The 11,329-nt window shown below is 69.3% G+C and overlaps 1 protein-coding gene across 1 annotated transcript; it reads right to left on the reverse strand.

Annotated features, from left to right (window-relative positions):
• Positions 1-175: 175 nt before the first annotated feature.
• Positions 176-8,470, reverse strand: AMHR2 (anti-Mullerian hormone receptor type 2). Its single transcript, XM_068921433.1, has 12 exons — positions 8,408-8,470; positions 8,144-8,299; positions 7,292-7,487; positions 6,566-6,588; positions 6,382-6,447; positions 5,559-5,677; positions 4,525-4,749; positions 3,449-3,563; positions 2,887-3,047; positions 1,412-1,559; positions 1,181-1,317; positions 176-400 (listed from the first exon to the last, which is right to left on the reverse strand). The coding sequence occupies exons 1-12, from the start codon at positions 8,430-8,432 to the stop codon at positions 179-181; spliced, it is 1,593 nt and encodes a 530-aa protein (XP_068777534.1). The 5' UTR covers positions 8,433-8,470; the 3' UTR covers positions 176-178.
• Positions 8,471-11,329: the final 2,859 nt, after the last annotated feature.

Consider the following 11,329-nt stretch of genomic DNA (forward strand, 5'->3'; position numbering starts at 1 on the left):
GGGCGGGGAGGGTTGGCAGCAGGACGCCTGGGCTCGCTGCACCCACTGGGTGGGGGCTCGGACGCCTGGGCTCCCCCCCCCCCTTTGCTGCTCCAAGGCCACCCCGTGCCTCAGTTTCCCTTCTGCACCGAGCCCTAATTGGGGGGGATCGGAGAGGGGGGCACCTCGCACCTCCTAGTCAGCTGCTGGACGGGGAGCCCGGACGCCTGGGCCCCTTGTGGAGGGCAGCAGCGGGGGGGTCAGCGGGCGCCCGGCCGCCTGGGTCCCCTGGGAGGGGGGCACCCTGGGGGGGGCCGGCGGCCAGGCGCTGGAGCCGCTGGTGGGCCCGCTCGGCCGTGAGCCGGGCCTCGGGGTCGGGGTCCCAGCAGTCCTCCAGGACCTCCTGCAGCAGCGCCGAGGGCTGCGGGGCGCCCGCCTCAGCACCCCGGGGTGCGCGCCGGCACCCCTGGGCACCCCGGGCATGGGCACCCTTGGGTGCTTGGGCAGGGGTACCCCAGGGTTGGGACCTCCCCAGGTACGGGCACCTGGGCACCCTTGTCAGCCCTGGGCACCCTGGGCATGGGCACCCCTGAGCATCGTCACCTGGGCAGGGGCACCCCGGGCAGGGTCCTCCCTGGGTACCCTTGGCACCCCTGGGCACCCCAGGCATGGATACCCTGGGCATGGGCACCCCTCAGCATCGTCATCGGGGCAGGGGCACCCTGGGGCACCCTGGGCACGGACACCCCGGGCAGGGACCTTCCCGTGCATGGGCACCCAGGTTGGGCACTCCCAAGCCCTCCCCTGGGCACCCCGGGGCAGGGACACCCATGGGCACCCTGGGGCAGGGACAGCCCTGGACACCCTTGTCACCCCTGAGACCCCCTGTGCACCCATAGCAGGGACACCCGTGGGCACCCAGGACCCCCCCCAGCACCCTGGGCATGGGCAACCTGTGCAGGGACCTCCGTGGGTGCAAGCACCCGGGCACCCTCATCACCCCTGGGCACCCCTGGGACCCCCTGGGCACCCCGGGCAGGGACAGCCCTGGGCACAGGCACTCTGTGCAAGGACCCCCATGGGCGCGAGCACCCGGGCAGCCTCACCACCCCTGCACCCCCCTGGGCACGAGCGCCCCGTGCAAGCAGCTCCCGGGCCGGGGCCGCCCCGCGCAGGGCGGCGGGTGCTGCGGCGGGCTCACCTGCCCGGCGCGGTGCCACGCGGCGGGGATGAGCGGCCGCCGGCGCTCCTCCACGGCCAGGCGCCGCAGCTGCGCCGGCGTGGGGCTGGCGCCCAGCTCGGCCTCGTACGCCAGCCGAAACTCGGGCACGGGGCGGCCTGCGGGGCGTCGGGTCAGCGGCAGCCCCGTGCCCCGGCCGGGGGGTGGGTGGGTGGGGGGTGCCTCGGGCGGGGAGCACCCGCGGGTGCTCACCGGGGCTCAGGGCCTGGCATCGCGACAGGATCTCCCAGAGCAGCAGCGCCAGGGCGTAGACGTCGGCTTGCCGCAGCGCCCTGCCCCAGGCCCGCAGGTCCAGACTCTCGTCCAGGATCTCGGGTGCCAGGTAGCGCTGGGTGCCCGCCTGCGCGCACCCGCAGTGCTCGCTTGGGCCCTGCTGCCTTGCACGGGCATTGCCCGGCTTGCAGGGGCCCCGCGGGGCTTGCAGGGGCATTGCCCAGCTTGCAGGGGCCTCTTGGGGCTTGCAGGGGCATTGCCCGGCTTGCAGGGGCCCCGCGGGGCTTGCAGGGGCATTGCCCAGCTTGCAGGGGCCCCGCGAGGCTTGCAGGGGCATTGCCCGGCTTGCAGGGGCATTGCCCAGCTTGCAGGGGCCCCGCGGGGCTTGCAGGGGCATTGCCCGGCTTGCAGGGGCATTGCCCAGCTTGCAGGGGCCCCGCGAGGCTTGCAGGGGCATTGCCCAGCTTGCAGGGGCCCCGCGGGGCTTGCAGGGGCATTGCCCAGCTTGCAGGGGCCCCACGAGGCTTGCAGGGGCATTGCCCAGCTTGCAGGGGCCCCGCGGGGCTTGCAGGGGCATTGCCCGGCTTGCAGGGGCCCCGCGAGGCTTGCAGGGGCATTGCCCGGCTTGCAGGGGCCCCGCGAGGCTTGCAGGGGCATTGCCCGGCTTACATGGGTCCTGTGCAAGCAGCACTGCAGGGCTTGCACGGGCATTGCTGCCTTTGCACGGGCCCCACGGGGCTCGCACAGGCATCGCCCCCACTTGCACAGGCCCCACGGGCCTTGCACGGGTGCCGCAGCACTCGCACAGGCGCTGCAGTGCTTGCACGGGCATTGGGACGCGGCTTTCGCCGGGCAGGCCCAGCTTGCACGTGCACCAGGTCTCATTTTGCACCAGGGCCTGCCTTGCGCCAGGGCCATGCTCCTACATGCACCAGCACCCACCGTGCACCAGCACCCACCTTGCACCAGGTCCCTCCTTGCACCAGGGCCATGCTGCCACGTGCACCAGCACCCACCTTGCACCAGACCCCCCCTTGCACCAAGTCCCTCCTTGCACCAGGGTCGTGCTGCCACGTGCACCAGCACCCACCTTGCACCAGGTCCCTCCTTGCACCAGGGCCATGCTGCCACGTGCACCAGCACCCACCTTGCACCGGACCCCCCCTTGCACCAGGTCCCTCCTTGCACCAGGTCCCTCCTTGCACCGGGGCCATGCTGCCACGTGCACCAGCACCCACCTTGCACCAGGTCCCTCCTTGCACCAGGGCCATGCTGCCACGTGCACCAGCACCCACCTTGCACCGGACCCCCCCTTGCACCAGGTCCCTCCTTGCACCAGGGCTGTGCTCCCACGTGCGCCCCCCTGCCTGGCATGCACCCACGCTCCCACCCGTGCCCCCAGCACGGAGAAGAGGGTCCCGTCCCGCCGCGGGTCACCCGGGGCTCCCCGGCACCTTGCGGATGGGCACGGCGTGGCGGGCGCTGCTGCCGGCCTGGGCGCGGGGTGGCAGCGCCAGCGCCAGCCCGAAGTCACCGATGGCACACGTCCCGTCCTCGCGCACCAGCACGTTCTGGCTGCTCAGGTCCCGGTGCACCACGCTGGGCTTGTACAGGCCTGGGGGTGGGGGGGGGGGGAACACGATGTCACAGACGCTTCCGGGGGGGGCACCCGGGGGTGCTCGCGTGGAGTGGGGTGAGCATGGTGCAAGCACAGGGCCCTGCAGCGCTTACAGAGACTGGGTGAGCTCGGTGCATGCACCGGGCACTCAGAGGTGCTTGCACTGGAGAGGTGAGCTTGGTGCATGCACAGGGCGCCCCGGGGTGACGCAGAGTCCAGGCAAGCTCCGTGCATGCACCAGGTACCCAAGGGTGCTTGCGGAGAGCAAGCAAGCTCAGTGCACGCGTTGGGCACCTGGGAGGGCTTGCAGAGAGCGTGTGAGCTGGGTGCATGTGCAGAGCACCCTGGGGTGCTTGCAGAGGCCAGGTGAGCTCGGTGCACGTGCGGGCGCCACTCACCGTCACGCCAGAGCTCCTGGTGCAGGAAGGCCAGGCCGCGGGCCAGCGAGAGCCCCAGGCGCAGGCTGCCGGCCCACGTGCCCACGTGCTGGCGCAGGAAGTGTCGCAGCGAGCCCTGGGGACACGGGCACACGCTGGGGACACGCACACACGGGGACCCGGGCCCTCCCCCCGGGCACCCCCGCAGCGCCCCGTGCACCCGTGCGTGCATCCAGAGCACCCCACAGGCACCATGCGAGCTGGTAGCACCCCATGCACGGGCATGAGCACCCCACAAATACAGTGTGCACCCAGAGCACCCCATGCACACACACATGTGCACCCAGAGCACCCCGTGCACGTGCATGAGCACCCCACAAATACAGTGTGCACCCAGAGCACCCCATGCACACACACATGTGCACCCAGAGCACCCCGTGCACGTGCATGCATGCCTGCAGCAGCCCGCGCACGCGCGTGAGCACCTGGAGCACGTGGAGCACCTGGAGCACCACGCACGCCCACAGCTGCCCATGCACACACGTGGGCACCCAGAGCACCCATGCCCACCCACAGCAGTCTGTGCACGTGCATGGGCACCCAGAGCACCCATGCACACCCACAGCAGCCAGTGCACTCCCGTGGGCACCCAGAGCACCCCTGCATACCTGCAGCAGCCCATGCACCTGCGTGGGCACCCAGAGCACCCATGCACACCCACAGCAGCCAGTGCACTCCCGTGGGCACCCAGAGCACCCCTGCACACCTGCAGCAGCCCATGCACCTGCGTGGGCACCCAGAGCACCCATGCCCACCCACAGCAGTCTGTGCATACACGTGGGCACCCAGAGCACCCATGCCCACCCGCAGTAGCCCATGCACCCCCGTGGGCACCCAGAGCACCCATGCCCGCCTGCAGCAGCCCGTGCATACACGTGGGCACCCAGAGCACCCATGCCCACCCGCAGTAGCCCATGCACCCCCGTTGGCACCCAGAGCACCCATGCCCACCCACAGCAGCCTGTGCACCCGTGTGGGCACCCGGAGCACCCCAGCCCAGCCCAGCCCCCCGGCGCGCCCGCGCGCGGGGCACTCACGGCGGGGTACAGCTGCAGCACGAGGAGGCCGCCGCGGGCCCGGGGCCCGGCGCCCCGCGCGCCCAGCAGCCGCGCCACGTTGTCGTGCTCCATGAGCGGCAGCGCGTGCACGGCCCGCTCGGCCGCGAAGCGCCCCGCCGCCCCCGCCGCGAACGCCTTGATGGCCACGGGCCGGTGGTGCAGGGTGCCCCGCCACACCGCCGAGAAGCGTCCCGCCTGCAGCACCTGCGCCCCAGCACCCGTGGGTGCCCGCCCCTCCCACCCCACCCTGCACGGCGAGCCGCCTCGGGTTCGCTCCTGCAGCTGCTGGCACCCATGGGCATTCCCAGCCGGGGTATCGGCAGCCCTGGGCACCCAGGGGTGTACCCAGCCCCAGGTCCCCCCCAGGCCCAGGCACCCATGGGTACCCCTAGCCCCATCCCTGGGCACCCACTGGGCACCTCCAGCTATGCGTACCCCCCTCCCTGGGCACCCATGGGTGCCCCTAGCCCCAGGCACCCATGGGTACCCCCGGCCATGGGTATCCTCAGCCCTGTGCACCCATGGGCACCCCCAGCCCTAGGTACCCCCAGCCCTCAACACCCATGGGTACCCCCAGCCCCAGCTCCTGGCACCCATGGGCACCCCAGCCCCAGGTATCCCATCCCTAGGCACCCATGGGCACCCCTAGCCCCATCCCTGGGCACCCACTGGGCACCTCCAGCTATGCGTACCCCCCTCCCTGGGCACCCATGGGTGCCCCTAGCCCCAGGCACCCATGGGTACCCCCGGCCATGGGTATCCTCAGCCCCGTGCACCCATGGGCACCCCTAGCCCCAGGTGCCCCCATCCCCAGCACCCATGGGCACCCCCAGCCCAGGGTCACTGTGCTCCCCACCCCTGAAGATGGTGCCCCCCCATGTGGGTGCCCCCCTCCATGAATCCCCTCCCTATGGGTGCCATCCATGTGGGTGCCCTCCATCAGTGCCCCCTATGTGGGTGCCCCCTGTGCGGGTGCTGGCCTTGGGTGCCCCCCACCCCGGGGTGCCCCGCACCTGCAGGAAGCGCAGCGCCGGCAAGTCCTGGCTGGGGGGGTCCAGGGGGGTCCCCGCCACCCCCGGCCCCCGGCTCCCTCGAGGCGGCCGCCCCCCGTGGGCCCTCGCCCGCCGTAGCCCTGCCAGGCACCCACCATGTGGCACCTGGGACACCGAGGACCCTGGAGACCCCACACATCGGGGACCCTGGGGACCCGCACCCTGGGGACACCGTGGACCCTGGGGACCCGCACCCTGGGGACGCCAGGGACATAGGCACCAGGGGACCCCCACACTCCAGGGACACTGCGGATGGCACCCTGCACCCTGGGGACACTGGGGACATGGGCACCCAGGGGACGCCAGGGACACAGCACCCGGGGACACCAGGGATCCCCACACCCGGGGACACTGGGGACAGGACCCTGCACCCTGGGGACACCAGGGACATGGGCACCCAGGGGACGCCAGGGACACAGCACCTGGGTACACCGGGGACCCCCACACCCTGAGAACATGGCACTCGGGGACACCTGCACCCAGGGACACCACGGACACGGGCATCTCGGGGACACCATGGACAAGGGCACCCAGGGGACACCAACACCCTGGGGACACAAGGGACATGGGCACCCTGTGGAAACAGCACCCAGGGGACACTGGTACCCACAGGACACAAAGGACACGGGCACCCTGGGGACACTGGGATCCCCAGCCACCCAGAGGGGTACCCTGGAGGTATGGGGCACCCATGGGCCTGGCAGGGGGGCTCAGGGATGGGGGTGGCTCGTGCCGAGGGGTCCCCGCGTCCCTCCGCATCCCCCTGCGTCCCCCCGGGCCCTACCGAGGAAGGCCAGGCAGGCGAGGAGGAGGAGGAGGAGGCCACCGGCACTCCAGAGCCACAGGGCACCTGCGGGCCCCGTGCGGCCGGCCGCTGGGGGCAGAGGCCACGGTGACACCGGCCCCGGCCATTGACCTGGGGAAAGGACCCAGGTGTCCGGGCCCTCCCCCCCAATCCAGCAGGGGACCCAGGCGTCCGGGATGAGGTGTCCTCCCTTAGCAGGCTGAGACCCCCCGCCCAGGGCAGCCCTGGGGCTGGCATCACCATGGGTCCCCCATGGGTCCCCCAGGCTCGCCATGGGTCCCCTGGTCACCCTATGGGTTCCATAACCCCCCATGGGTCCCACAACCTCCCATGGGCTCCCCAGCCACAGATGGGTCCCCCAGTTCCCCCATGGGTCCCTGATCTCTCTTTGACTCTCCCCACTTCCCTGTGGGTCCCAGGGCCACCCATGGGTCCCCCAGAACCCCATGGGCTCCATAGCCCCTCCATGGGTCCCAGGGCCACCCACTCCCTATAGGTCCCCTAATCCTCCCATAGGTCCCAGGGATACCCTTTGGTCCTCTCGTCCCCCCCATAGGACCCAGACCCCCCCATGGCTCCCTGGGTCACCTCATGGGTCTCAGGGACACCATGGGTCCCATGGCCCCCTTGGGTCTCAGGGCCTCCCATGGGTCTCACAGCCCCCCTTGGGTCCCCTGGTCACCTCATGGGTCCCCCAACCCCCATGGCTCCCCCAACTCCCCCAATCATGAGTCCCATGGCCACCCATGGGTCCCACAGCCCCGCCATGGGTACCCTGGTCACCCCATGGGTCCCACAGCCCACCCTACTCCCCCAAGAGGGTCCCATCCAGCCCTTCCAGCTCCCCTAAGACCCGATGCCGCCCCAGCACCCCAGTTCCCCCTGACACCTAGGACCCCCCGATGCTCCCCAGCACCCACCGGTGCCCGGGGCCGGCCGGGGCGCCCCCGACCCCAGCCCGCTGGCGTTGCTGTTGCAGAGGTGGCCGTGGCAGAGGCAGACGAGGACGGTGCCGCCGGGGGTGCCGGCGGGGCTGGGGGCGCAGGCGGGCGAGGGGCAGCCGGCCCCCCCGGCGCCCCAGCAGCCTGGGGACCTCTGCCGCTGTCACCGGCATCCCGGCACCCCCCGGACCCCCGCGGCGGGCACGGGGCCAGCTCGCCTTTCGCTACTTTTTCAAGGTCCCCGGCGAAGCGGCTCGGCCAAGGTCAAGCACAGCCGAGCGCAGGAGCTGAGCCGGGACCCAGGCGTCCGGCCCCCCCCCCCCGAACCCTGCATCCATCCCCAGCCCCTTCTCACCCCCCCAGGGCAGGATGAGACCCAGGGTCCTGCTCCAGCCCCTTCTCACACCCCCCAGGGCAGGATGAGACCCAGGGTCCTGCTCCAGCCCCACCTCACCCCCCCCCAGGGCAGGATGAGACCCAGGGTCCTGCTCCAGCCCCTTCTCACCCCCCCCCAGGGCAGGATGAGACCCAGGGTGCTGCTCCAGCCCCACCTCACCCCCCCCAGGGCAGGATGAGACCCAGGGTCCTGCTCCAGCCCCACCTCACCCCCCACCCCAGGGCAGCATGAGACCAGGGTCCTGCTCCAGCCCCATCTCATCTCCCCAGGGCAGGATGAGACCCAGGGTCCTGCCCCAGCCCCTTCTTGCCCCCCAGGGCAGGATGAGCCCCAGCCCCGTCTCACCTCTCCCCCCCCACCCCAGGGCAGGATGAGACCCAGGGCCCAGGCGTCCGGGCCTCACCTTGCACGAGCGCGTGGCTCTGGTTCCAGATGCCGATGCAGCACTGCCGGGGGGGGCAGCGGACGGTGCGGCGGGCCGGGCCCCCCGCGCCCCCCAGGCTGCCCCGCACGCTGGGGTGCTTGTAGGAGACGCAGCTGAGATTGCGGCTCCGGGCGCCTGCGGGTGACACCGAGTGCGGGCGAGGGTGGCAGCGGCTCCCGTCACCCCGCTCCCTCCGCGAGGGTCCCCGCGGCGGTGCTGGCGGCAGGGGGCCCCGGCACCCACCTGGTGGCCCCGGCGCCAGCCCCATGGGTGCCTCCAGCTCCGGCACCTGGCGCGGGTGCCCGGCCGCCCCCGCGGCGGGGAAGGACTTGGCAGGACGCGTGCGGGGGCCGGGGCCGCCTGGAAGAGAAATGGACCCTGGAGGGAGGCAGCCCCCGGAGAGAGGAAGAGGAGGAGGAGGAGGAAGGCGCGGGCTGCCCCCGCGCCGGGGAGGAGAGAGGGGCAGGGTGCCCCGGGTGGGGGGAACAGCGCTTGAATCTCAACCCCCCGGCGCCTGGACCCCCTGGGGGCACGGGTGGACCCGTAGCGGGGTGCCGGGTTCCCCCCACCCCCTTCCCCGCCTCGGTTTCCCCAGGCGCTCGGGGTGCCGGGTGCCTCGGTTTCCCCAGCCGATAACGGCAGACGGATAACGCTGCCGCTTTCGGGCCCGCCGCGCGTTTTCTTACCCCCAACCCCTCTCCCTCACCCCCCCCCCCAAAAAAAAATTAAAAAGCCGTCATCCGTTTACAAAGGAGCCAAAAACTACGTTTAATCTAGTCTTTTGTACAAAAAAATAGCACTTTGAAAACGTGTTTCGGACATCAGTACATCAGCCACTGGATTTAAAAAAAAAAAAAAACAAAAAAAAACCCAAAAGCGCGGACGTTATTACAAGGTAAAACAGTCTTTAGGCGGATCGAGAATTATTGCCAGTGTCGGGGCGGCGCGGGCGGGCTCGGGCGCCCCGGGGCCGCTCTCGCCCCCCAGCCCGCCCAGCCGCGGGCTGCTCTTCGGGTTTAAGGGGCGACGGTGGATTAAAGCTCGGAGATATGTGAAGCCAGAAACACCCGTCCCGTCCCGGGCGGGTAGAAAAGGAGCCGAAGCCGGAGCACCCCCCCCCCCTTTCCCCCCCGCTTTTATTCGCCCGGATATCAAGGCACGTTTTTGCTCCCTGCGATGGCTCTGGACGATGGAGCCGTTTCGGCAGGGGGATGGCGGGGCCCGCGGAGTAGGGCCGGAGCCCGGGGGCGGCCCTGCTCCGCCGTCGTGTCCCCGAATCCTCTGTCCCCCCGCTTCCCGCCAGGCGAAACGCCTCGGACAACTCCTCCCGGCTGCGTTTCCATAGGAAAATTAAAACTCCGTCGGTTAAAATACCGAAGGGATGATGGGGGGGGGGGGGGGGCCACGGCGCCGGGGCTGCAGAGCTGGCATTGGGGGGGCGTGGGAAATTTAACCCGAAACACCCGAACGGCCCCCAAATCCTCGCAGCTCCGGGGCAGGCGCGGCGCCAGGGTTTGGCACTTGATTCCTGGCTCAGCCTCCGCGGGAAGGTGGGCTGGGAGGGAGCAGAGCAGGCGAGCGGGCGACGCTCCCCTCCGGGCACAGGGGGGCTCGGCGGCGGCTCCGCCGGGACCCCGACAAGGCAGCGTTACCGGGGGGGGGGGGTTAAAAACAAAACAAAACAAAACAAAACCCAACAACAACAACAAAAAACCCCATGATTAAATTAAAAAATACTGCTTTCTATCAATTTCTCTGCAGCTTCCAGTATCGAGGGGGAGGACACGGACAGGACGCGCCAGGGGGATTCATAGTGCTTCACAGATTATTAAAATACAAATGCTTAAAGTTTCCTATATAAAAATATACAAATGCAAAAATATATATCGAGAGAGAGAGAGAGAGAGAGAGAGAGCGAGCGAGCGCAGAAAGGATCAGCCGGAGGAATCGCCACGGTTACTTCCTCCCTCCCTGCAGTTCTGTAAAAACAAGGTAAAACAAAACAAAACAAAACAAAACAAACCCCAAACCACCTTCGCGCTTCACAGTTTGGCCGGGGTCGCTCCGCCGCCGGGTTCAGCCCCAGGGAGCGGGCGGCATGTGGCTGGCGGACGCCTCGCTGTAGCAAAGCATCCGGGGCACCCAGAGCAGCCGGGCAAGGCGCCGGGGCCGCATTCGGGAGCTTCCTCGTGGCTCCAGCGAGACGACACTGCCGCGGAAAACATGCCGGCGCGTCTCGGAGCGAGGACGGGCCCCGGGCAGCTCTCCCTGCTGCCCCGTGGGGCTCACGGCGGCATCTCGGTGCACCACGGGGTGCCCCGATTTGGGTGCCCATGAGGTGGCGGGGCCTCGAGCCGGTTTAACTCCTCTCCAAAGATGTTTGCAGCTAGTCCGAGCCGAGCTGCTCTTTTGGCAACCTTGGCGGAGAGCCTGCGTCTCCCTTCCGGTGGCCCGGCTACGTCAAAGCCCCCTGGGTAGCCGAGCGAATAGAGTGGGAGCACGCGTCTCCGGGAGCGGAGAAAGCCACTGAGGGAACCGTTGGCTCTCCGTCGCCCGGGAAGTTTCCTGGTTATCCTCAGGCAGGAAAAAAAGGAAAAGAAAAAAAAAAAAAAAACTTTGGAGAAAAACATACAGCAGAATCGCCCTCGGTTTTTCTGCCAGGAGGGAGGAAGACACCGCGTGCAGGTGTGAGACGGCGGCCAGAGTTCACCTAACTCTCCCCAGGGCGGCTGTGCTGGCTTTTCCCCCCGCGAGCGTGCGTCCAAACCCCTGCTGAGCTTCCCGGCCGGAGGAGACAAATACAAGGAGTCTGATCTAACCACTGCAAACTCGGTGGGACCTGGAAGACCAAGACGCCCGCGTTGGCCTCCACCGGCTGCCCCCTTCTTTTCTGAATGAGCACCGGGAGCTCAGCAGAACGGTTGAGGTCGGCAGGGACCTCGGGACATCACCTAGTCCGACCCCCTGCTCCAGCCGGCTCACCTCGAGCAGGTTGCGAGGACCCTGTCCAGGCAGTCTCCAAGGACGGAGACTCCATCACCTCTCTGAGCAACCTGCTCCAGAGCTCCGTCGCTGTCAAAAAGCTTTTCTTTATGTTCAGATGAACGCTCAGTTTGTGCCCGTCGCCTCTCGCCCTGTCACTGGGCACTACTGGAAAGAGTCTGG

The sequence above is a fragment of the Struthio camelus genome, chromosome 28 (genome assembly GCF_040807025.1).
Source record: "Struthio camelus isolate bStrCam1 chromosome 28, bStrCam1.hap1, whole genome shotgun sequence".
NCBI lineage: Eukaryota > Metazoa > Chordata > Aves > Struthioniformes > Struthionidae > Struthio > Struthio camelus.

Bases quoted from the DNA above. Each gene is read 5' to 3' on its own strand.
- AMHR2 (XM_068921433.1), bottom strand. From the start codon at position 8,432: ATGGGGCTGGCGCCGGGGCCACCAG. The intron at 5,678-6,381 runs GTAGGGCCCGGG...GGTGCCTGGCAG, and splicing joins CGCCTGCCTGGCCTTCCTCG to GGCTACGGCGGGCGAGGGCC. The intron at 3,048-3,448 runs GTGAGTGGCGCC...CCCCACCCCCAG, and splicing joins CCAGGAGCTCTGGCGTGACG to GCCTGTACAAGCCCAGCGTG.